The following is a 26,530-nucleotide window of genomic DNA, read 5'->3' as shown; positions in this document are numbered from 1 at the left end:
AAGTGCAGTGATAGTAGCATGATGATTGAGGAGGACGTAAACTGGTAGATGAGTCAGGGGCAGTCTCTACAAGGATAGCAGAGACCTATCTGAGCAAAGATCTGAATGATGGATAGATGGCAGGACATAAATACTGAGTTGAGAAGACTGCTCTAGGCAGTGGGTCTGGATGCTCCAAAGGCCATAAGCAGAGTGAACTGGATGTGTTCAAGGGACAGAAGGAGAGCCATTGTGGCTGGAATACAGTGATTGGAGAGGGTGGTGAAAAGTGAAAGTCACCAGATACATAGGGGCCAGATCATGAAGGACTTTTGAAACTGTGGTAAGGAAATTAGATTTTATTCACAGACATTGGGGGTATTTTAAGCAGAAAGATGATATGATTTACATTTTAACTAATATTTTATATATGTGTGTAAGATAATCATGATGGTGTGATCACTCACCTAGAGCCAGACATCCTGGAATGTGAAGTCAAGTGGGCCTTGGGAAACATCACTACAAACAAAGCTAGTGGAGGTGATGGAATTCCAGTTGAGCTATTTCAAATCCTGAAAGATGATGCTGGGAAAGTGCTGCACTCAATATGCCAGGAAATTTGGAAAACTCAGCAGTGGCCACAGGACTGGAAAAACTCAGTTTTCATTCCAATCCCAAAGAAAGGCAATGCCAAAGAATGCTCAAACTACCGCACAATTGCACTCATCTCACACGCTACTAAAGTAATGCTCAAAATTCTCCAAGCCAGGCTTCAGCAATACGTGAACCGTGAACTTCCAGATGTTCAAGCTGGTTATAGAAAAGGCAGAGGAACCAGAGATCAAATTGCCAACATCCGCTGAATCATGGAAAAAGCAAGAGAGTTCCAGAAAAACATCTACTTCTGCTTTATTGACTATGCCAAAGCCTTTGACTGTGTAGATCACAATCAACTGTGGAAAATTCTGAAAGAGATGGGAATACCAGACCACCTGACCTGCCTCTTGAGAAACCTATATGCAGGTCAGGAAGTAGCTGTTAGAACTGGACATGGAACAACAGACTGGTTCCAAATAGGAAAAGGAGTAGGTCAAGGCTGTATATCGTCACTCTGCTTATTTAACTTATGTGCAGAGTACATCATTAGAAAGAATGGGCTGGATGAAGCACAAGCTGGAATCAAGATTTCTGGGAGAAATATCAATAACCTCAGATATGCAGATGACACTACCCTTATGGTACAAAGTGAAGAAGAACTAAGGAACCTCTTGATGAAAGTGAAAAAGGAGAGTGAAAAGTTGGCTTAAAGCTCAACATTCAGAAAATGAAGATCATGGCATCTGGTGCCATGGCAAATAGTTGGGGAAACAGTGTAAACAGTGGCAGACTTTATTTTTGGGGGCTCCAAAATCACTGCAGATGGTGATTACAGCCATGAAAGTAAAAGACCCTTACTCCTTGGAAGGAAAGTTATGACCAACCTAGATAGCATATTAAAAAGCAGAGACATTACTTTGTCAACAAAGGTCCATCTAGTCAAGGCTATGGTTTTTCCAGTAGTCATGTATGGATGTGAGAGTTGAACTATAAAGAGAGCTGAGGGCCAAAGAATTGATGCTTTTGAACTGTGGTGTTGGAGAAGACTCTTGGGAGTCCCTTGGACTGCAAGGAGATCCAACCAGTCCATCCTAAAGGAAATCAGTCCTGGGTATAGAAGGATTGGTGTTGAAGCCGGAGCTCCAATACTTTGGCCACCTGATGCGAAGAGCTGACTCATTTGAAAAGACCCTGATGCTGGGAAAGATTGAGGGCAGGAGGAGAAGGGGATGACAGAGGATGAGATGATTGGATGTCATCACAGACTCAATAGACATGAGTTTGGGTAGACTCTGGGAGTTGGTGATGGACAGGGAGGCCTGGGGCGCTGTAGTCCATGGGGTTGCAAAGAGTCAGACACGACTGAGTGACTAAAGTGAACTGAACTGATACATGTTCATGTATATATGTATACACATAGTATATATATAAATGTATATGCACACACACACACACACACACACATATATATATATATATGTAGTAAAATTTAACTGCTAGGTGATAAAATGTAGCCTATCATGATTTCATGTCATGACATGATCTGCCAATGTCTAATTAATGGGGAGAAAATGAGGTCATTTCATATATATATATATATATATATATATATATCCATATGCGGCTTTTCAAGCATTATATATTTTAAAGGGGGACAGTTTGCATTACCTCCCCAAACTTTTACTGATTTGTTAGATAATTTGTAACATATTTAAATAAGATTTACTGAGTTCTGTACTATGGGGCAAAGTTAAGCTCTTGATTGGAAACACCAGTATTCTGAATGTCAGTTCTGGTTCTCTGCTTCCAATACTGTGTTATTTTCACTTGCATTTAATTTCCTGAAAAGGATAGTGGATGGTGTATTTGAAAAAATGATATTAAAGAGAAAATTTGCAAATGTAAAGCTGTGTAGTGTTTGCTTTAGAGTGTTTGAAAATTATTTGTCCTTCTCTTCCTGACAGCACATTATTTCTAAAAAAAATAGACAATAGTGAGCTGTGTACTCTTGAGTGAACACACCTATGGTGGAATGATTTTGGCATGTGAAGAGGGACATCAACTACTTTCATTCCCCAAAGCTTCATTACTGACCTCGTTATTCCTTTGGAGCACATTTCTGAATCTGCTCCCGAAGTACAGGGGCATAATAGGAGAGCCAGCCCTTTTCCTCCATCCTGTCAATGCCGGAAACAATAACGCACTTTCAGTGTTGCCCAGAAAGTAGAGTATTCCTTTGTGAAGACACATAGTTTTCAGTTGACAGTTGACATAGTTGATGTCAGTTTTGAAGGACTCACATTGCCTTCAGTGTCTGCAAAGATAACTACTGATCTCAAACAGCTTGAAGCCTGTTCCCATCTCTATGCACTAAGTCGATTCAGTCATGTCTGACTCTTTGCAGCCCCATGGACTGTAGCCCACCAGGCTCCTCTGTCCATGGGGCTTCTCCAGGCAAGAATACTGGAGTGGGTTGCCATTTCCTTCTCCAGGGGATCTTCCCAACCCAGGAATCAAACCCACGTCTCTTATGTTTCCTGTACTGGCAGGTGAGTTCTTTACCACTAGTGCCACCTGGGAAACCCCATCCCATCTCTATGAAGAACATTGGTGTCCACACTACCTTCTTTCTCCAGAATGCAGTACAGCCAGTGTCAATGCCATCAGTGTCAGAGAGGCTGGTCTTCATTGCCCCCTCTTTTCCCTCTTTTCTTTCCATCAAAAACAAGGTTTTTCAAAAAGATCTATCCTATCAGGGCCTTTGTTGTTTTTGAAAGTGAATATTGTTTCTCAAGTATTCAGAAAGAAACATCAAAAAGCAAAACCACTTCTATAGTTCCTGCTGGAATAAAACACATGACCCCTTTCCCTACATTTTCATCCTCAAAAGTGATCCCTTCTGAAAGAAATGAAACAATTTTCAAGCAGCTGTGTGGTTTTTTTAACCTCCTTTGATGTAGTCAGCAATGTTTTTCCAGCAGACATTTCATATAGAGTTCATGTCAAGATTTTCAGGAGAAATAGAAGATAACCCTCTGACCCTGCCTTCGGGTGGCTTAGAGTCTTCTTTCATTAGGAAGGACAAATAGAACCAGAGTTACTTAAGAATCTGTAAAGGTAATATGTGGTTTAAGAGTTCAAGCTCTTCAATCAGACAGCCTTATCCTGGCCTTCCCTTTTGACTTTCTACCTGTATTTCCAACAACTTCAGAAATTTCTGCAAAGCAAGTATAATAATAGCAATCATATTCTAGAGTTGCCATGAGGCCAAATGAAATAGTGAATCATGCACATAACGTATTTAGCTTGCTTCCAGGGCCTCAAATTAATACTTAAAACTCTTGGTAAACATTGATGGAGAATAATTATTATTTCAACCAGTTTTTTTTTAAGTGGCCTTTGGGAATTATATTACAACCTTATATTCACAAAATGTAAATATGGACTGTTTTCATTTTTCTCTAATAGGCATTTTAAACTGTTGTGTGGCATACAACGTTGGTCTCCCAAAAGCAAAGATATTTTCTGGTCCTTCAAGTGAACAGTTTGGCTATGCAGTGCAGCAGTTTATAAATCCAAAAGGCAACTGGTAAGAACATTCTTTATCTTTTCAGTAAAGTCATTAAATAAATTTAATATCTGACTACAATTGCTTGTTCAGATTGATGCATGAAAATGTTATTAATTGGTAGCCCTCAAATATCCTTAAATGAAGAATTTTTCTTTCAGACTTGGTAAATATCGGATTGATAATTAATGGAATGACTTAAAAGTACTTAAAAAAAAAAAAAAACCTCGATAGAAAGTTTTCTCTAAATATTCCTTTGGGTTCATAATACAAGATTTTGACCATTTGATGATAGATAAACAGATAAGACAGGTAGGTAGATGGACAGATTTGTCTTCCTTCCTTACTCTGTAAACTGGTATCCATTAGGTTTTATAAGTGTTCTACTAGCTAATGCTACCTCTGGACCATTTCTAGATGGCAGAATTGTTCCCTACATTTTCTCTTTCAGCAAAGCTTTGTCTACTGGCTTCATTTAAAGTCAGCATTCCCTACTCCAGGTAACCAAGGGTCCCTGCAAACATTCATGCTCCCTGTTGCAGCAGAAAACTCCAGGCAGATCCTGGCTCATTTAGAGATTTTTCTGATGATTAAATAGGCAGTTATTAGCTTATCAAATAAGGGCTATAATTTATACCCCTTTTCCTTCATGAACTTATGTCTGGTGCTCTAAAAAAGTGGAATTCCAACAAACATTCAGGATCCCAATGATTGACATTTAGGTGCGTGCCTATCTGTATGATAGGGAAACAAAATGAAATGATACTCAAGAGCGTAGTATGTCTGTGAAGGCATCGTAGAGGAGGTGAATCATGAGCTGGGTCTTAAGATTGGAGGTGAACAAGCAGAAGAGTATTAACTCGTTCCTGCTTCAGAGCTTTGGTGCACTGCTTTTCTCCTAGAAGGGACTGTCTTCGGAAGATCTTGGCTCTTATCTCTCAGTTTCAACTCAAATGCCTCCTTTTCAAAGAGACCTTTCAGAACCAACCTGTCTGAATTAGCACTTCACAACCGCTTCAGTCGTCTCTAGCCTTTTATTTTCTGAATAGCCATTGTTACTGTCTGAAATTATCTTTATGTGTTTGTACACCCATGACCCATCTTCTGCTCTGTCTCTGAGTGTAGGCACCTTGCTTTGGGCACTGGTGTGTGCTCAGAACCCAGAGTGGCAGCTGCTGTGGAGTAGAGGGTCAGTAATTATTTTCTTGATTACTGAATGAAAGTCCTAGTTCTACCTGGTTCACTCGAGGTAGTCTACAAAGTGATGTCTTGTAGACTGACTGACATAGAAGCTGAACAAGACCTTCAGACAAGTTCTGATGGTCCACTTCGTAAGCTTGGCCTTGCTGAGGACAACCTGGCATTAAACTTGAGGTGATTCTTTTTAAGTAACAGTTTTTCTGGGGCAGAGAAAGAGCCACCATCAGCAATAGATGCTATTAGAGATGTCAAGGATTGCTGGCAGCTCAGCCACTGGCCACTTTGTGGGTTGGAAGTTACCCAAAGAGACACAGGTGACAGAGATCTAGCAGGCAGAGTCCTGGCCAAGTGGGCCCTGTCTCCTTTCTCTCTCCAGGATTCCCTTTAAGTGCAGAAAGCATTGCTAGAAGACAAACACATTCCAGGGAGCTCTGCTCAATACTAGGTCATAACCTGAATGGGAAAAGAATTTGAAAAAGAATAGATGTATGCATATGTATAAATGAATCGCTTTGCTGGACACCTGAAACTAACATAACATTGCTAACCAACTGTATTCCAATATAAAATAAAAATGTTTAAAAAGACAAATGTATTCATTTGTGGTGAGAATCTGGTGCTGACAGGGTTGTTTCAAGACCAAGGACACCAGACATTTCTAAATCCTGCCTTGACCTTCTCAGGACATTACGGAAAGATACGTCAACACAGAGCTTTCTGTTAGATATAGGGTAAGGCTTATCAAGGACTTCTTTCCTCAAGCCTAGTATAACCACCAGCTGGTATGTGCGTACTCCATCCCCAGGAAGCAGAGAAGGGGAGGTCTTACCTGGGGGCTACACCCTGTGGGGGTGTGAAGCAGGAAGAAAAGAGAACATAAGCTGGCCTGACATGCTAGCCTAGGTCCCTCCCTGATCTGGCCTCCTAACATCCAAGTCATGGATGTGATCTAATGCACCACAGGCTGGATGCTATATGAGGGGCAGAAAGTATAAAGCATGGACCTTGACTTTAAGGCGTGTGGAATAGAGTCTGTGAGGAGGATGGATGTGCAGATCAGGCAGCCATGAATAATGCAGGGGCATAAATGCCAACCCCCATAGTCAACAGCATTTGCGTTCCTCTAGTGCCACTTGCTGTATTAACTTACTGTCGAGAGCTCATTTTCCCTTCCTGAGACCTGAGATGCTAGAGGGACAGGGCTCCTTCCTGACTGCTCTCACTAGTTGACACCACCTGGGTTCCTTGCCCAGGGGGCAGGGCTGGGGCAGGATCCAGGTGTGAGTGGGTTTTCACGCTGCAGTGCTGGGGTGGCCGAGGTTAGGACCAGCAGCTTTCATGACTCTCAGGATCAAGGAAAATACTATGAAACCTGGAATCCAGAATGGCCTATTTGTTTTGACAGTTGGCACTGTGCCCCTCCCCACTCCTAATTTATGACAATCACACAGACATTATGGGAGTAGCAGATGTGGGAAAGACTGTTTTAACATTAACTTTCCTTCTGATATTAATCAAGTTAACTTTGGGCACAGAAAGTGATATTACTATGAATTCCTTTAATAACTATGAGTCTTTTTCCCTTAGACTTTATATATGTAATACTCACACACATCTCTCTCTATTTTTTTAACTCCCTTACTGTAAAAAGGGAGTACAAAAATAAAGCTGCTGTGCTGGTAGTTTTCTCCTCAGCTCACTTTGACTTTCTTTACAGTCTGTCTTGTTGAACCCAAACTTCATCTCTCAGCTCTTTCCTGCCCTCTGAAAACTCATTTAAAGCTCTAGCCTGAGTTTTCTTAAGTCACACTCTGCTATTTTCAAAGTACAGATTTTATCTGTTCCATATGCCCCATGTTTCTAAGAATGTATTGGCATATTTCGCACAGGGATCTATAAGATTTTAACAAAGTGATCATGAATCCTTTGCTGGTTTTATTTATTATACTTTTATTACACTGTGGACTTTTACTTTAAAAACAGTAGTGATATGCTTTGAAAGTTCCTGAAACTTTTTCATGGTCTCTTATGAGCTGGATGATTTTAAAAGCATGATTACCTCCCAAGTAGAGCTCCACAGCACTCTTCTTCCTGTAAGTAAAGCTGTGGTCTGTTCTCCCTCCAGTTGTAGGCAAAGGGTCACCCTACTTTGGAGCCGTCATTTTATATACAGGATGTTCAGATGTGGGTGGTGCAATCCTTATCACAGTTGTACAAAGGACTGTGATACATTTAAAGTCATTTCCTGGAAGCTTGTGGTGATACGTACTGTTTCTGTTTGTCTAATCTGAGGGCCTGTCTCAAGAATCATCTGAACTCATTGTATGACTCAAAAATCTTAGAACACTGCAATCTCTTGTGTGACGAGGACTGTCTGGGATTGAGGGTATTTCCAGTTGTTGAAATGTATTTTCTTGTTGTAGTGAGGACCAGTGCACACTTGCTCTTTAAAAGGAGAAATATAATGAATTGTGTCATGCTCACTCAGTTGCTCAGTCATATCCAACTCTGTGACCCTTTGGAGCCCGCCAGGCTCCTCTCTCCGTGGAATTTTTTGGCAAGAGTACTAGTGTGGGTTGCCATTTCCTCCTTCAGGGGATCTTCCCAACCCAGGGAAGAGTTTTCTTAAGTCACACTCTGCTATTTCAAGGTACAAACTTTATCTGTTCCATGTGCCCCATGTTCCTAAGAATGTATAGGCATATTTTGCACAGGGATCTATAAGATTTTAACAAAATGCTCTCGAGTCCTTTGCTGGGTTTTATTTATTATACTTTTGCATCTCCTGTGTCTCCTGCATTGCAGGTAGATTCTTTGCCACTGAGCCATCAGGGAAGCCCTGAACATATTTCATAGCCAAAAATAAAAACCCTTCCATCTATATATATTATAGATTCTACTTTTTAAGTAAGAAAAATTATAGCAAAGCATTATGTGTATTATAAATATAACAGGGTGTATGAGATACCTCTTATAAGGGAATTTTAGATAAACAATAGAGAAGTAACATTCAATTCTGCACAAACAGCAATGATTATGTCATATAGTATATTGGCAATATCAGTACTAGTAAATTCTTAGCCAACACATAATACTCATGATGACTCTAAGAGTTTTGTCAAATTATTACCCATTTTATAAGTGATAAAGGGGTGAGACTTAGAAAGCTTTGTTAGTCGTCTAAGTTTACAGAGCTAAGAAGTAATATGCATAGGGTAGATTACTACAAGCAGCTTCCCTGGTGGCTCAGAGGTAAAGAATCCACCTGCAGTGCAGGAGCCACAAGAGACACGTGTTCAATCCCTGAGTCAGGAAGATCCCCTGGAAGAGGGCATAGCAACCCACTCCAGTACTTTTGCCTGGAGAATCCCACAGACCGAGGGGTCTGGTGGGCTACAGTCCATAAAGTCTCAAAGAGTTGGACACGACTGATGTGACTTAGCATGCACACACACAGATTAGTACAGAAATAAGGTGTTCCAAGTGGGCATGTTTTTTCAAGTGTCCAGGGAAGAACATGGGAGAATGTAATTGGCATTTATAAATAATATTTAAATATAATTTTCATGTGAAGTTTATAAAGTAAGATGAACTTCATTCAGCATTTTGAATTAAAAATTGTTATAAAAAGTGTTACCGGGGATGACAGTTCCCATCTGTCTTTTCATTCTCTGATAGACAGAGATTTGTCAGATGAGCCAAGAGCTAGAACAAAAGGGTTTTTATCCTCAGCTTCCCCACCATCAGCTGGGTGACTTTGGAAGAGTAACAGAGCCTCTCTGGATCACAAAGAAAAAGGCATCCTGACCAAACCAGAAGTTTTTAGTGCCTTGTGAGAGAATAAAAGTAAAGCACTTCAAAAACTAAACTACTGTGCATATATGAGATACTCTCATTGCTGCTGCTAAGCCGCGTCAGTCGTGTCCAACTGTGCGACCCCATAGATGGCAGCCCAGCAGGCTCCCCTGTCCCTGAGATTCTCCAGGCAAGAACACTGGAGTGGTTTGCCATTTCCTTCTCCAATGCATGAAAGTGAAAAGTGAAAGTGAAGTCGCTCAGCTGTGTCCGACTCTTAGTGACCCCAAAAGTGCAGCCTACCAGGCTCCTCTGTCCATGGGATTTTCCAGGCAAGAGTACTGGAGTGGGGTGCCATTGAGCTCTGTGTAAACACATCTAGAAGCAAAATCAGGATTTTTAATGACTCGTTCCTCCCCACCTCTGTCCACCCACCACTTCCTCCTCAGCCATTTCTCTTCTGTCACGGATTAGCTCCCATGCAATATTAGATTAATTTTGGTCCATTTCTTCTTCTTCCTGGCCAAGAATGCTGTTCTGATCCCTTTTCCAAAATAATCATCTTTGTCTTTCATTATACAGCCTTTAGATATCAGCCAATATCATCCTTTATATCTCTTCATAAAGATAAAATCCAATATCATCCTTTATATCTCTTCATAAAGATAAAATTCTCTTGCTATTAGGTTTTTCTGGCAGTGCCATTTAACATGCTTACTTTGTTTATTCATAAGGTTTGGCTTTATTTTAAATCCATGACATATATATTTCTTTTTGTTCTATTACATTTCAGTTATTTTCACCAACTTCTAACTTAGTCATATTTTTGACTCTACAAAGGCTTAGAAGTCTGACTGTAATATATTCTTGTATTTTTAAGTTTAGAAAACTTACCATTAATATTTTTATGGCTAATTATTATGCTATTGTCATATACTTAAACTAACACTATTACTAGGTCTACAAAGTGGTGTGTCTCCTGTCAACAATGACTTTCCCATGGCTGGCAGTAGGGCCAGGGTAGATAGGCAACCAAGTTCCTTTTAGAGCCCCGTAGACCACTCCAGTGTTGATTTACCTATCTTTGTCACACCATAGTTGCTAATTTTTTTCCACTAAGTTAAAATCATCTTTATGGCTACATTTTTTTCAATGATTTGCATTATATTAGAAAGGGCACTTTAAATATTCCCTGCTCCAACTAACTTCTTCCTTCCCCAGCTCTGGACACAAATTTGTAGGTGTATCCACAAACAGGGTCACACATACATGCCCACCTTTTGTGACTTGCCTATGGAATAGATCTTCTGAGCCAGAGACTCTGGAGACCTTCAATGATCTGTGAAAATCCTCCATGCCTCGCCGCCTCAGTCAGTTCAGTTCAGTTGCTCAGTCATGTCTGCAGCACACCAGGCCTCCCTGTTCATCACCTACTCCCGGAGTTTTCCCAAACTCATGTCCATTGAGTCGGTGATGCCATCCAGCCCTCTCATCTTCTGTTGGCCCCTCCTCCTCCCGCCTTCAATCTTTCCCAGCATCAGGGTTTTTTCAAAAGAATCAGTTTTTCACATTTAGCCTCACTCACCACCTAGTTTTATCGTTTTAAGCTTCCCTCTGTGTTAATGCCTGAAGGTCTGTTTTCAGAACAAGTTCATTCATGATGGTGCTGGGACACACACACACTCCCACACACACTCCCACACACATTCTCACGCACCCCCCCCCTTTCTGGTGGATACTTGTCTGAAACTTTCCATCCATTGACTCTGTCTTAAGAAGGATCTGGTAAATGCGAAGTGGCATAGGTGGGACCTATTTGTTAATTTGGTTAGGACCCAGATGATGGAACCACAGTGATAGCTCTCCTGGAAGGGTTCTAAGCCAGCTTAGTATGACAGAAAGAACTGGAGGTTTGGAGTGAAAGGACGTAGGTGCACATCTAGGCTCTGTTGCCAATCAAACTCTTAGAGTTGGATTTCTTTATATGGAAACAGGAATATTTCCTTATGTGTCTTATAAACTATAGTTTACAAATATTGTTGCTTTTCCAGTTCTTTCCATTGATAGCTATCTGCTGAAGCATCTATTTAAAAGGTACTGTCTCATGGATTTTGAGACATAAAAATGTGTGACCTTAAAAGCATTCCTTTCCTCCCCACCGGGGCACAAGCATGTGGAATTTATATCGTCACAAGGCATTAAATTGACTGTTTTGGCTTTTTATTTTAACTTCAGGAAAACTTCATGTTGGATGCGTCAGTGTAACAGAATCAGTTTTTATTGATTCATTTGCTTCCAGTTCAAGAGCTGATTTCCAGGGTTTTGTGAGATAAAACTATTATAGGCTTAAGATGTTCTAGCAATAATGGGGTCAGTGGACTCTGCATCGGGGGACTGAAAGATCTTGAGGATGTAGCCATCCCACTGTTTGAGGAAGCAGCCTGGCAGCCAGAGAAGTCTGGGGCAGCACAATGAGGCCAGGAGGCTGAAATTGCCTTGAAACATATGCTAGAGTTTAGCTCATAAATTATAGTAGTGGTGCTTCCCAACCAAGAGCTAAAAATGAACTCTTACCTGTCTTCTTCCTTCCTAGAGATGGGAAATCGTTACAGGTGAATTCTTCCCATGACAAACTCCTTTTATGTTCCAAGCAAGTAGCCATATGGAACTCACTGGATTCCTTGTGTTGTCAGTGGCCTGGAACTAAACAGTATAAGGAATAATATTCATATTTATTTATAAGCTATAGGCTTTGAAATGCCTCATCTTAATGTGGGTGTTACATTTAGTAGGCTTCTACTGCCAGACAAAACAACTCTGTGGGTGGCTGATAGACATTTCCAACTGAAAATACCTCCCTCTGAACTTCTGAGCTTCCTTTGCTGGAGTCTTGCTCTACTGACCATATCCTCCTTATCTGACAATGGCCACTTGGTTACTTTTAATTCTTGCCGACAACCTTGGGGTTACCCTTTGCTTTGTTTTCATTCAAAAACTAACTTCTCAAGAAATACTGCTGGTCCTACCTTCAAAATAAATTTACAATATATTGTTACCACCTTGTCACCACCTTCCCTCTGCCAGCCCCACAGGAGCCTGGCATCAGCTCTTGCCCGCATCGTGCCACGTGCCTTCTAAGTGCTTCACCTGCTCCACCTCCACTCCCATGCAATCATTCTCAACAGAGGAACCTTCAAAATCCTCCTAAAAAGTATCAGATCGTCTCAATACTGTGCTCAAAACCCTCCAGTGGCTTTCTCATATTTCCACTCAGAGGAAAAAACAAGTCCTTACAATTTCATACAAGGCTATCTGTGATCCAGGCCCATTACTAACATGACCTCATCTCCCACCATTTCCCCCTCGTGCATTCTGTGCCAGCCACAGGGCTTTGCACCTGTTGTTCTCATAGTCAGGACTTCTCTTCCACCAGAGTCTTAAGATGTTACTCCTTTCCCTCCTTCAACTCTTTACGTAAACGTCACCTCCTCAGTGACACTTTCCTGGCCCTCCTAATAAAGATTGCAACACCCTCCACCCCACGCTCTTGACTCTGCCCTCCTCACTTGTCCCACAAAGTACTGATCACCATTACCATAAGTCTTACTTGCTCATTACATTTATTGTCTGTTTTTCCCCCTAGAAGGTAACTTCTGTGAGGCCATAATTTTTTTAATTTTATGTATTTATTAATATGTTTGTTTATTTTTAGTTGTACTGGGCATGGGCTTTCTAGCAGAGGCAAATGGGGCCACTCTTTGTTGCAGCTTCTCATTTTGATGACTTCTCTTGTCGTGAAGCACAGGCTTTAGGTGCATGGGCTTCAGCAGCTGTAGCACAAGGGCTACAGGCATTCCAGCTCTAGAATGCAGGCTCAGGAGTTGCAGCTCTCCAGCTCTAGAATGCAGGCTCAGGAGTTGTGCAGCGTGGGTATATCTGCTCCATGCATGTGGAATCTTCCCAGACCAGGGATAGAACCCAAGTGCCCTGCATTGGCAGGCAGACTCTTATCCACTGTACCACCAGAGAAGTCTGGGGCCGTAAATTTTTGACTAATTTATAGTCACTAATGTATCCCCAGTGCCTAGAATTGAGTCTGGCACATAGTTTGCCTGGCTACCATGTACAGCTTCACAGGTTGTACACTGCACAAGGCCCAGGTACACCATTCATGTGGGAATGGAACTCCTTAGAGTTGTACAACATGTCAGTCTCCTAGGACCTCAAGAAACATGTATTTAATCAAATAAAACATGCTTTGCCCTAGTATTTTAAGTGCACCTCTGTTGGTAATCTCTGGGAAAATCTCTAGTATCAAAGAAATGCTTGGAGAGTTTAGAGACTCACAGACCAAAGGAAGATATTTATAACAGCCCCTGGATTGTGGGTTTAAAACTACCTACACCACTATAAATACTATTTACTAACTAAACAAAGTATTTTGAATTCCACTGGAGGTGGGCAAATTGGCTATGTTTTGGAACTCTATATAATCACTATTTTCCCACAAGATAATTGAACAGTAAGTGTTATTTTAAGTAGTCTTGGAAGAATTCCCAGTTTCACTGTAGGAAAAGAGAAGTTTATATCTTGGGATTTTGTTCTGTTTTGAGAATCAGCACACACGACTGTTCATGCAGCTCTTTGCCTGGTTGTGATTAAATTCAATCTGTTACTTCAGAGAGGCTTCGCCACACTTAGTTTACCCGCTGAGGTGTCTTGTCCCCCACCTTTATAACATTCTCTCCCTGCATGTTTCTTCCTGCTATAGCTGATTACATAAACTTTTGTAGATAAATATACCTGCCTCCCTCATCTTCCTGTCTGATTAATTTGAGAATGTCACAGTTCCCTCGGAGTAGCCACAGGTGATGTCATAACCTCTCCTTTTGAGGGAGAGTTGTCAGGAACGAGGATTTCACTGGATGCAAGACAGGAGGAGAATCTGCTGGAAACACTGCCAAAAAAGGAGGTGGGCAGTGGATTTTCAAACCTTCCCTGTAATCGCTAGTATGACCTATGACTACCTACTTAACTAATGTGGTTCTCAGTAGTTAAAGAATGAGTCATACACAGTGAGAACACCATTGCTGTTCTTCAACAGACATGATGGTCTGGTTGCCACTGTCCTCTACTGTTTTGTGGTAAGAGTTTAATATGGGGTGGTGCCGCCAGAGATTTCTATGCATTCTGTGTGAGACTCTCAAGCCCTGTCATGAATTTCTCATTAAATGGCATATAGCTGCACAGAGGCTTCATTTCTTCTTGTCTGATGAATGGGAGCAGGGGCAGGGACCCTAATTCTCACGGTGGTGGTAGAGATGTCATAACCCCCCAGCACCATGAGGTTATCCAACCCTGAATTCTGGGGTGAGGTGGAAGGGAGGCCGAGACAGTGTCCAGGGAAGACTTACTAGGAAACAGCAGGTGGCCTTTCGAGCTTTCTCACTGAGAAAACGCATAGCTAGTGATGCAGCTCTACGGCTGGAGGCCCAGAAGAACAAAATGATTAAATTTTAGCTGAGGAGCACTCAACTTATGTTTCTCGGTGTGTTTCTCTGGAATAAGCTAAGGATAGATAGGAAAGCTGTACAACAGAAGCTGCCTGAATGACCATACTTGGTACTGTCTGAACACATGCTGTTCTTACCTGACTGTACACAGCACATCCAGGGCCTACAACCCACGTCTCAGTAGGTGTGTGTCTGACCCTCAGGTTCCAGTTTTTACTCCTTTATGATTCTGGAAGCCGACTCATCTGTTCAGACAGTTTTCCCAACCTGGGCCCTTTGCCAGGCCTTCTTGCCACTATTTAGGAAAGAGAATAAATAGCCTAAGGGTTAAGAGCTTGGATGTCAGAATCAGTTATGCTTGGCTTTCACGACCCATGTGAATATTAGTAAGTTGCTCATCTCTCTCGGTGATTCCATCTATAAAATGGAGATAAAATAATCTCAGACCCGTTTGGCAAAGGAACTTAATAATGTTCAGAAAGCCTCCTATACAGCATCAGTTGTTGTAAGATTTGCTGTCATTAATATAAATTCCCACAGTTTAAAGGGGCAAAGCCACACTTTTTGTTATAGATTCTTGCTATAAGGTGCTATGTTGTTCCCTACAGACTCCACAGTCAGCCTTTGTTTAAAAACTAAAGACGTGCGTCTGACACGTGGTAGCTACGTGGAGACTGAATCAGGAGCAATTGACCGAAGAGTACCCATATAATGCTTTCTTCTCAACTCGGTGGAGTCTTTTCACCTCTTATTTTGCTTGTTTTATCTTTAATTCAGACAAAAAGAAATAAAAATTTTCTATTCAACTTTTCCTTAGCAAGAGAATTCTCGTGTGTGTGTGTGTGTGAAATTCGCTCAGTTGTGTCCGACTGTTAGTGACCCCATGGACTATAGAGTCCAAGAATACTGGAGTGGGTAGCCTTTCCCTTCTCCAGGGGATCTTCCCAACCCAGGGATCAAACCCAGGTCTCCCACATTGCAGGTGGATTCTTTGCCAGCTGAGCCACAAGGGAAGCGCCAGGTAATAATGTAGAATCGACACAACATTGCAAATCAACTGAACTCTAATAGAAATTTTAAAAAATAATGTTGACTCAGTCATCCATTTGTTTCTTCACTCATTTTTTTTCATTCATTCCTTTGACACCTAGTCACTCAGTGCTATAGGCAGGATTCCTAGTCCCCATGGACTTTTCCTCCATGGGGGGCAGGGGTGGGGGTGAGTGGTATTTAGTCAGGGAGCAGGCCCTTACAGGGTAATGTGATGAAAAGCTCAGAGGCTAAGAAATTACTTAGGCAATCTACCTTGCTCAAATGTAGAAGAACCAGGTGACTTCTTGGAGGAAGTGGTTGTCTAATGGGAGAACTAAGTAATGAGCAAAATTTTTCCAGTCAGGGAACAGCACATGTTAAAGTTTAGAAGCAAGAAGAACCCAGCTGCTCCACCAGATCAGAGTCTAATGACTAAAATACAGAATTTCAGGGAAGTAGAAGAAAACAGGCCTGGAAAATAAAGCAAAGGCCAAATTATCTCTTTCTTTCTTTTTTTAATTAAAAAAAATTTTTTATCATAGTTGATTTATAATGTTAGTTTCAAGTGTACAGCAAATTGATTCCATTTTATACATATATATAATCCTTTTTCATTTTTCAGTCTCTTTCTTAAATTTTAAAATGTATCCTGCACACAAAGATTAGAGGTAATTCTGTATAGTCCCACTATGGAATGAAGACCACAGACTTGTACAAATGGAGAAAATCAAGCTGCTGGAAGATAGTTTTTACAATACAGAATTCTCATAAGTTTCCTAATTTTCTCTGAGTTGTCATGAACTTGAAGAACATCAGATCTGCTCAAACATGCACTTCAAATCCTGCTCCTTGATTCTCATCCTTCACTAAGCCAAATATTGGGACTTATAGCCAACATATCCATTTCTATCTTTTTCAGAAATCTTAACCTATATGTCTGGTGCTATTGCATTCCTCTTTATAGGCAATATTTTGATGTGTTACTTTTTAATTGAGGTATAGTTGAGGTACAATATTACATTAACAAATGTAAAAGTTTCAGGTGTACAACATAGTGGTTCACAGTTTTTAAGGGTTATATTCCATTTAGAGTTATTATAAAGTATTGACTTTATTTCCTGTATGGTGCTATGTATCCTTACAGCTTGTTTGTTTTATACATAACAGTGCCTCCTCCTCCCCCTCCCCACTGGTTGCCACTAGTTTCTTCTCTACATCCATGAGTCTGTTTCTTTTGTGTTATAGTCACTAGTTTGTTTTATTTTTTTAGAGTCCACATATAAGTGATATCACACAGTATTTGTCCTTCTCTATTTGACATATTTCCCTTGGCATAATACCTTCAAGTCCATTTATGTTGTTTCAAATGGCAAAATGTCATTTTTTCTCTTTTTTTGGCAAAAAAACTGTATTTGTGACTAAAATAAAAATTACAGATGCATGTTTATAAAACCTTGTTATAATGTTACCATTAGAAATTATTAGCTGAAAATTAATCAAAAATTCAGATTGAAGACAGTTTACATTTTAAAATAGCTCATGTGGAATTCTACTTAAGTAGCATCTATTTCCTGGAGAAGGCAATGGCACCCCACTCCAGTACTCTTGCCTGGAAAATCCCATGGATGGAGGAGCCTGGTGGGCTGCAGTCCATGGGGTCGCTAAGAGTCAGACATGACTGAGCGACTTCACTTTCACTTTTTACTTTCATGCATTGGAGGAGGAAATGGCAACCCACTCCAGTGTTCTTGCCTGGAGAATCCCAGGGATGGGAAAGCCTGGTGGGCTGTAGTCCATGGGGTCGCACAGAGTCGGACACGACTGAAGTGACTTAGCAGCAGCAGCAGCAGCATCTATCTCCAACCACTACCTCTGGATTTTCTTTCCCCAAAAGGCAACAAAGTGGTGATTGAGGACATTTAGCAACAGTCTTATGTGCTTTACTCCAAATTCAAGGTTTAAGTTGAACTTGTGATGTGAGCTGCATTATCCTATAGCAGACCAACTATATTCTATAGTTAAAAATTCATTCAATCAAATAGACTGCATGCTAAATTTTTAAAATAAAGTTTGATAATAAAAATGGCATCCTTTTTATGATTAAGTAGTATTCCACTGTAGGTGTATGTGAAAGTCAAAGTTGCTCAGTCATGTCCAACTCTTTGCGACTGTCTGCAGCCCTCCAGGCTCCTCTGTCCACTGAATTCTCCAGGGAAGAACACTGGAGTAGGTTGCCATTCCCTTCTCTGGAGATCTTCTGGACCCAGGGATCAAACCAACTCTCTTGCACTGCAGGCAGACTCTTTACCTACATATGTGTGTATGTATGTATGTGCGTATATGTATATGCCACATTTCTTTATCCAATCATCTATTGATGGGCACTTAGGTTGCTTTTATATCTTGACAATTGTAAATAATGTTGCTATGAACATTGACGTGCACATATCTTTTCAAATGAGCATTTTCATTTTTTTTTTTCCAGGTATACACCCAGGAGTAGAATCGCTGGGTCATAAGATAGTTCAGTTTTTCATTTTTGTGCAACCTCCGCAGTTTTTCACAGTGACTGCACCAATTTACATTCCCACCAACAGTGTCGTAGAGCTCCCTTTTTTTCTGTATCCTCACTAACATTCCTTATTTGTGGTCTTTTTGATGATAGCTATTCTGACAGGTATGAAGTGATATTTCATTGTGGTTTTAATTTGCATTTCTGTGGTAATTAATGATCTTAAGGATCTTTTTGTGTGCCTGTTGGCCATCTGTATGTCTTCTTTGTAAAATGTATATTCAGGTTTTCTGCCCTTTTTTTTAGTTTGTTTTTTTTTTCCCTTTGATGTTGAGTTGTAGGAGCTGTTTCTATATTTTGTACATTAATCCCTTATCGGTCTTAGCATTTGCAAATATTTTCTCCTATTCATTAGGCGGTCTTTTTGTCTTGTAGATGGTTTCTATAGACAATATTTTAACAGATAAATTAGGTAAAGTTATCTACTCATGAGAAGACAAAAACTTGCAACTCTAACTGTAATCAAAGTTAACTGGTTTAAAGTCTTCTAGAATCCTCTACAAAATACTTGCTTGAGAATATTTGTATAAGATAAGGGGAGACGATTATTACTGAATCATTAACTCTTTCAAAATAATTTGTATTTCGCTCTTTCCATGATTGTTTATGCTGCTCCCTCTGATAAGAATGCCAGCTACCAGCTTCATCCTTCCATGTCCATGTTAGCTTCCTTTGACCGTTTAAATTTTTTTCAAGAAGAGCAATTTATTGATATCTTTCCATTCATTATGATTATTATTTTTTATTTGTTATTTTTTAAAACAGTTTTACTACATTTAGTAGACATAAACGTGCCTTAGACTTCTCTTAGTTCACTATAGCACTTAATTGAGCACATTTTGTTTAATCAGTAATGACAAAATATTTAGACAGAAGTATCATGAAAGAATTTCAGTTTCATAAATCAATAATCTAATCTTTCCCAACTTTGACAAGGAAAAAACATTGAGTCAAATATGCTTCCTTAGTTACTGGTTGCTGCTGAGTAGTTAACCTACAGGAGTTTCTAAAGATCAGACTGTTAAATGGACTCTTTCTGTCCATTCTTGGCCAGAAATGTCCCGTTATTCTACAAGGAAATGCTTAGTATCTTTTTGGAAAGCTCTGTAGGAAGTGAAACTATCCAAAAGGAAAATGTTAGCACATATCTCTGACCTCTGCTTCTGTATTCCAGCTATAAACACAATGCACATAAGGAGAGACCCACAGTATACTCGCTCTGTATTTTTGCTGAGCATTCCCTTATATAGACAGTAAAACATAAAGCCACTTAGATAACTTATGCTCCCTAAATAACATATGAAAGTGCTCAGGGCATGGAAGACACTCAACAAATGTTAGTTCTTGCTTTAGGTTTTAATATTATTTCATTCTTTAGAGCTATACTGAGCAATATGGTAGCCACGCAATGGCAACCCACTCCAGTACTCTTGCCTGGAAAACCCATGGATGGAGGAGCCTGGAAGGCTGCAGTCCATGGGGTCGCTGAGGGTCGGACACGACTGAGCGACTTCACCTTTACTTTTCACTTTCATGCATTGGAGAAGGAAATGGCAACCCACTCCAGTGTTCTTGCCTGGAGAATCCCAGGGACGGGGAAGCCTGGTGGGCTGCCGTCTATGGGGTCGCACAGAATCGGACGCGACTGAAGCGACTTAGCAGCAGCAGCAGCCACCTGTGGCTACTGAGCACTTGATATGTTACTTGATTGTGCTTAAAATATAAAATACACATTGAATTTCAAGCACTTAGTATGGAAAAAGAATGTTAAATAGCTCAGTAATTTTAATATTGATAGCAAGTTAGTATGGATATACTGAGTTAAATAAAATATATTATTTAAATAAGTTAATTTCATCTGTTGCTTTTTTCTTGGTTTTCTTGATGCAGCCACTAGAAAACTTAAGATTATATATGTGCCTCACATTTGTGACTTGCATTATATTTCCATTGGACAGAAATGCTTTAGAGAGACCTCCCAGGTATTGTGGCAAGACAGCGGCACTGCAGATGTTCATCAATTTCTTCATCAGCTAAGAAGAAAAGAAAAAGAACAAGTTATAGCTGAGCAAATAGAAACTGTCTACTTATTAAACTGAAATTTAATGTGGATTTTTTACTGTTTTGTGGTCAGCTTTACCTTTAAGAAACTATAGCTAACATTTAATGTCTAATGGAAAATAAAATCCCTATTTCTAGGTTACTGGTTGGTTCACCATGGAGTGGCTTTCCTAAGAACCGAATGGGAGATGTATATAAATGTCCTGTTGATCTATCCACCACTACATGTGAAAAATTGAATTTGCAAAGTAAGTTATAATTAGCAACGTGGTTTTTTTTTGAATACATATCAAAATCTTGTTATATACTCAGTTGAAAAAAGACAACAAAACCAGTCAGAGTTTTGCCTTTAAGAAATATATGCAGCTTTTGTTGCCTTTATCTCTGTAGTCACATGGGGTCCAACTGTATCCAAATTTCCAGCACAGTTTGATGACCTAATTAAGTAAGATGTGTGGGAAACATGCTGCCTCCTGGACCATCTGGCCCAGTCTGTGGACCAGTTTCCACCAACATTGAGGATGATTTTGATGATTGCTAACAGAAATCTGAGACTATTCATTCTTCTCTCCCTCCCCAAAATAAACCATTCAGTATAGAAACATCAGCACTAGGGATAATTTGGGGGGTGCTGAGGAACACTCTGTGTTTCTGATCACGTGAAAATGATCTTGTTCTACTAAAAAAAAAATCACTATTTGGAATTATTTATAATTGTTGGAATTGCTGGGTTTTAATTATCCACAAAAGCAGACCTCTATTTCCAGAAGTTAAGTAGTGAAGGAGAATTGGCAAAATAGTTTGATAAGATAGCAAGCAGGTTTAAGAAACAATTTTTCTAATAAAAAGGAGATGATCCTGTAAGTAGAAACATCTACTTCTGCTTTACTCACCACATCAAAGCCTTTGTGTGGATCACAACAAACTGTGGAAAATTCTTCAAGAGACAAGAATACCAGACCACCTTCCCTACCTCCTGAGAAATCTGTATGCAGGTCAAGAAGCAACAGTTAGAATTGGACATGGAACAACAGACTGGCTCCAAATCGGGAAAGGAGTATATCAAGGCTGTATATTGTCACCCTGCTTATTGAACTTATATGCAGAGTATATTATGCAAAATGCCAGGCTGGATGAAGCACAAGCTGGAATCAAGATTGCTGGGAGAAATATCAATAACCTCAGATAGGCAGATGACACCACCCTTATGGCAAAAAGTGAAGAGGAACTAAAGAGCCTCTTGACTGAAAATGAAAGGGAGTGAAAAAGTTGGCTTAAAACTCAACATTCAGAAAACTAAGATCATGGCTTCCAGTTCCATCTCTTCATGGCAAATAGATGGGGAAACAATGGAAACAGTGACAGACTTTATTTTTTGAGTGCCAAAATCACTGCAGATGACAACTGCAGCCATGAAATTAAAAGATGCTTGCTCCTTGGAAGAAAAGCTATGGCCAACTTAGCATATTAAAAAACAGAGACATTCCTTTGCCAGCAAAGGGCCATCTAGTCAGAGCTATGGTTTTTCCAGTGGTCATGTACGGATGTGAGAGCTGCACTATAAAGAAAGCTGAGCGCCACAGAATTGATGCTTTTGAACTGTGGTGTTGGAAAAGACTCTTGAGAGTCCCTTGGACTGCAAGGAGATAAAAACAGTCAATCCTAAAGGAAATTAGTCCTGAATATTCATTGGAAGGATTGATGCTTAAGCTGAAACTGCAATATTTGGCCACCTGATGTGAAGAACTGACTCACTGGAAAAGACCCTGATGCTGAGAAAGATTGAAGGCAGGAGGAGAAGGGGACAGCAGAGGATGAGATGGTTGGATGGCATCACCGACACTATGGACATGAGTTCGAGCAAGCTTCAGGAGTTAGTGATGGATAGGAAAGCCTGGGGGGCTGCAGTCCATAGGGTCACAAAGAATTGGACACGACTGAGCAACTGAACTGACTGATCATATTTATAAGGAGAGAGGAAGGAGGCAATAAAAGGGAGTGACGACCAATCAAGAATGAAGTTAACTGGATGAAATTAATGTCTCTGGTACCTGGGAAAATGAGTCTTATGAAGAATGCTCCCTTCTCTGAAACACAGAGGAAAAAGACAAGTCAGAATTCTAAAAGGACTGTTAGGTAAAGATGAATGAAGTTGAGATTACCCTTTGAGTGTGATTATCTTGTTTGCACTAGAGAGTGATGGAATCTGGGTTGAATTTAGAGGCTTGAGAAGAAGGGTGACGTTTTAAAATGGGCATCCTGGGAAATAGGGGATAGACTGTATAATAAAACTTTTGAGCTCTCATCCCTAAATATATATATATATTTATTTATCTTTAGAAATTTTATGCATATGTATATAAATGAGCAGATAATTAGGATTAGGGCTTCCCAGGTGGTACACTGGTAAAGAATGTTTGATCCCTGAGTGGGGAAGATTCCCTGGAATGAGAAATGGCAACCCACTCCAGTATTCTTGCCTGGAATTTCACCGTCAGAGTAGCCTGGCAGGCTACTATCCATGGGGTCACAAAGAATCAGACATAACTAAATGACTGAGGAACACAGTTTAGGATAAATGATGTATATATACATTTACAGAAATAGTGCAATTTTATATATATGTATACGTGTGTATATATATGTGTGTATATATATGTGCACACATACCCTGGCAGAGATTAGAGGATAATGAAAAACTAATATGTGAGGTATACAGGTTTGTGTACATGTATGTTTATATATACACACATATGTACCTTGGCAGAGATTAGAGGATAATGAAAAACATGATATTATTGAAAAAAATTTCAGTGTTCAGTAGGTCAAGAATGGATACAGCAAATGATTGCCTGAGCTGAATGGGAGAGAGAAGGGTGGAGAGATTTGTCTATTATTCTACATGTTAGTGTCATGATGGCCTTCTAAAGTTCACTTACTGTTGCTTTGGGCCAGATTTGACCATGTGGCATTCTTTGATAACACTTTAAGAATTTTTTTTCTGATCCAGAATAAAGCATTAGATGGAGTCATCATGACCTTTGGAAACCCCACCCCCGAGAACCATATTCTGTAGCCTCACTCATATAAGTAGGCAGCCAGATCAAGGAAACATCTCGTTTCCATACACTTGATTACACATTATGAGCACTAAACTCAGTGCTACATATAAACCTGAGTGTACATTGAAAAAAAAAAGTCTTTAAATGATAATTTAACCACTTTTAAAAATCTTTTCCCCTTTGAAAGCTTCCACGAGCATTTCCAATGTTACTGAGATGAAAACCAACATGAGCCTTGGCTTGACAGTGACAAGGAACTTGGGAACAGGAGGATTTCTTGTGAGTGTTTACTTTTCAAATTCTCATTCCTCTCAAGTATGAAGTCAGTGTCTTCTGACCATCCCTCCTAGCAAACCAAATCTTGAGGTTTAAACGTTCGAACTTGAATTTTGGATAAGTTATGCTAGAGGAGAGCCAACGTGAAAGAACAATGTGTTGATATGTAAGCATCTTAGGATATTTAGCAAAAATGTTGCCACAGAATGTTTTGGGGAAAGGAGGCAGAAGGAACAACGATTCTTTGCCCTTGAAAAATGTGTTTTGTATTTGTTGATAACAACAGAATTCTAGCTCTCATTTCCCCTTCCTGTAGAAACATTCTGGATAGATACAGCTAGTTCAGAAAGTAGGTTTCAAAGCTACAAAGTCCTTTTGTTTTTGATAATTTCTGATAATCATTGACTACTCTGATATTATTTAAAGCAATGATCTGGACTCATTTCATGTTAGCATTTACTCTCATTTAGTTTCTAGAATACTGTGTAAAGACCACCACAAATCAGAGTGGAAGAGAATGCTGTATTTAACAAGTGGTCTGGGGACAATTAATTGGTGAATATCTTGCATATCCAAATATACTTCCAAGTGAACTAAAGAGTTCATCTAAAAAACTAGAAGAAAATGGAAGTTTTCTGAGAGAATTTCTGACCTTGGAACTAACAGAAAAAAATAATATAAAAAATTGTTAAAAGACACGACTGTGTTAAAAAAAGAAAAAGAAAATCATCACACACCCAAAGATAAAAGAAAGACAAAAAGAGTTTAAAAGCAAACAAACACCCAACCTCATTTGACATTTCTACCAGCCCATGTAGGTGTAACCTAGTTGTATATCTCTGTTAAAATCATCTTAGAAAGCTTAATTATGACATGTTGCATTGACATGCTAACTTAAAAGCCTGTGTATACAGATTTCTCTAAAAATGTGATCAATACTGAAAAATATGATTCTGTTTTTACTGAGAGAGATTAGATTTTGGTACCACCTAGTGAATTAGGTGTTGCTTACAATATATGTTGGATCAATGCGTACATGAGTATTTCAATGAATCTTCCTGGTTTATAATCTTCTGAAGTCTTTATCATAGGGTTGTTTTATCTTTCTTGTTTCCTTTTTTAAAGTTGAATAAATTTAAAAAGAAAATATATTGAGGTATAGGGATTACAGAATATGTTTCAAAGTTTTTAATCTATAACTTCAGATTTTTAATCTGTAACTTTATCAATTTTTACATACGTGTAAAACCTTTTATAAACCTTATATATATAAAATGTTGAAGAGAATTTGAGGTTAATTTAATAGTCAATGTAGCAAGTAGAAGGAAAGAGGTAAAGAGGAAAAAAAGAAATGAAAAGGAAAAAAGCTAAGGTTTCCTTTCCATACCTAAAAGGTCAAAATCTTAAGATACTCTTAAGAATACTGTGGAAAAGACTGACAATCATCACATTTTTTGAACCTTCTTAAGTTCTGGGCTTAAAGCTGGAATGCTGTTCTGGCATTAACAATTGGCATATTCTAATTTCAACTCCTTAATGTTGTTTTCCATTGCTTTTACAACCAGAAAATATTTTTGAATACTTCATGAGTTAGTTTTTCAGGGTGATTAAGCTAAACCAATTTGGGGGTGCGGATGTAGGAAATCAGTAATTGGTATCTCATTTGGTAAACATACCCAAGGCATCAATTGTGATTCTCCCCTAATTGGCAAAATGAACCAGTTTTACAAGGGGAAAACTATGCCTTGCTCATTGAGCATGAAATATGACCACAGCTGCTTCTCCTTTGAGCTACCAACAATTAAACTGGGTCAAATAAGTTCCCTTTCATTCTTCCAATCACTTTTTGCAAGTCCACACTTTTCAGTTAAGTTTTAATAGTTGTTCCACAGCTTTACATAAGGTTAAACTTTGTAGATTTTTTAAAGATCATGACTAGACTTGTCTTCCCTATTTTTTCTCCTTCCACATCTAATGATTTGTATTTAACCTAATATTTCCTGCCTGCAATGCAGGAGACCTGGGTTTGATCACTTGGTTGGGAACATCCCCTGGAGAAGGGCATGGCAACCCACTCCCATGTTCTTGCCTGGAGAGTTCCATGGACAGAGGAGCCTGATGGGTTACAGTCCAAAGAGTCAGACATGACTGAGCAACTAGCACACAGACACTTGATATTCCCCACGTGATTTAATCAGGAGTTCTTGCTGTTCAAGGGCTACTGAAAGGGAGAGCTTTGGGACTGGGTTAATGGTGATATTAATAACTGGAGTATGGTGTGCACAAGAAGACAAGCGCTAGCTTGGATGACTGAAGGTTCTAGGGAGTGGATAGAGGCAGCTCTGAAGTCCTCAAAGAAATGCTTTGATAACTGCAGAGTTAGAAACCGCCAGTTCATGAGCCTACTAGTTCCTTTGTATTTGTTTAGCATGTAGAGTGTTTCAAAGGTTTTTTTTTTTTTTAATTATAAATTTTCATACTAAGTTTTTGCTTTGATTCTCCTTGAGAATTTGAGAGGTTCAGCCACACAGGGCCTGTTTCACAGCAGCCGGTGGGCAGGAGCCACGGTGGTCTGCCCTGCACAGCAGGTGTGGGCTCTTCACTCACAGTGGTATCTACACCTGGCCCAAGCTCTCTGCCAAGCTGCCTGCCTGGCCTATGGGGACACAGGGTTTATGATTTGTCCTGAATAGTGAAAATGGAAGGGACAGGAGGAGACATATGTTCAAGGAATAATAATGCTAATGAGGCTGGCTAACAATGACATTTCACTTGCTTTTACCCAGTACTGTTCTAAGTGTTTCATAGACATAGACTCATTTTGTCTTCACAACAGCCTTAAGTTAGGAGGTCTGATCATCCTCATTTTATAGAT

The 26,530-nt window shown here is 39.7% G+C and overlaps 1 protein-coding gene across 1 annotated transcript in view; it reads left to right on the top strand.

Annotated features, from left to right (window-relative positions):
* Positions 1 to 26,530, top strand: part of ITGA2 (integrin subunit alpha 2) — a 108,945-nt gene that overhangs the window by 27,280 nt on the left and 55,135 nt on the right. Inside the window, exons 2-4 of the mRNA XM_015101301.4 lie at positions 4,045 to 4,165; positions 20,456 to 20,565; positions 23,567 to 23,658. Coding sequence (XP_014956787.2) covers positions 4,045 to 4,165; positions 20,456 to 20,565; positions 23,567 to 23,658 — 323 coding nt within the window. The remainder of the gene's footprint in view (positions 1 to 4,044; positions 4,166 to 20,455; positions 20,566 to 23,566; positions 23,659 to 26,530) is intronic.

The sequence above is a fragment of the Ovis aries genome, chromosome 16 (genome assembly GCF_016772045.2).
Source record: "Ovis aries strain OAR_USU_Benz2616 breed Rambouillet chromosome 16, ARS-UI_Ramb_v3.0, whole genome shotgun sequence".
In the NCBI taxonomy this organism is placed as follows: domain Eukaryota; kingdom Metazoa; phylum Chordata; class Mammalia; order Artiodactyla; family Bovidae; genus Ovis; species Ovis aries.
The sequence above is the reverse complement of the archived record's forward strand: the minus strand, read 5'-3'. Positions and strand labels throughout refer to the sequence as shown.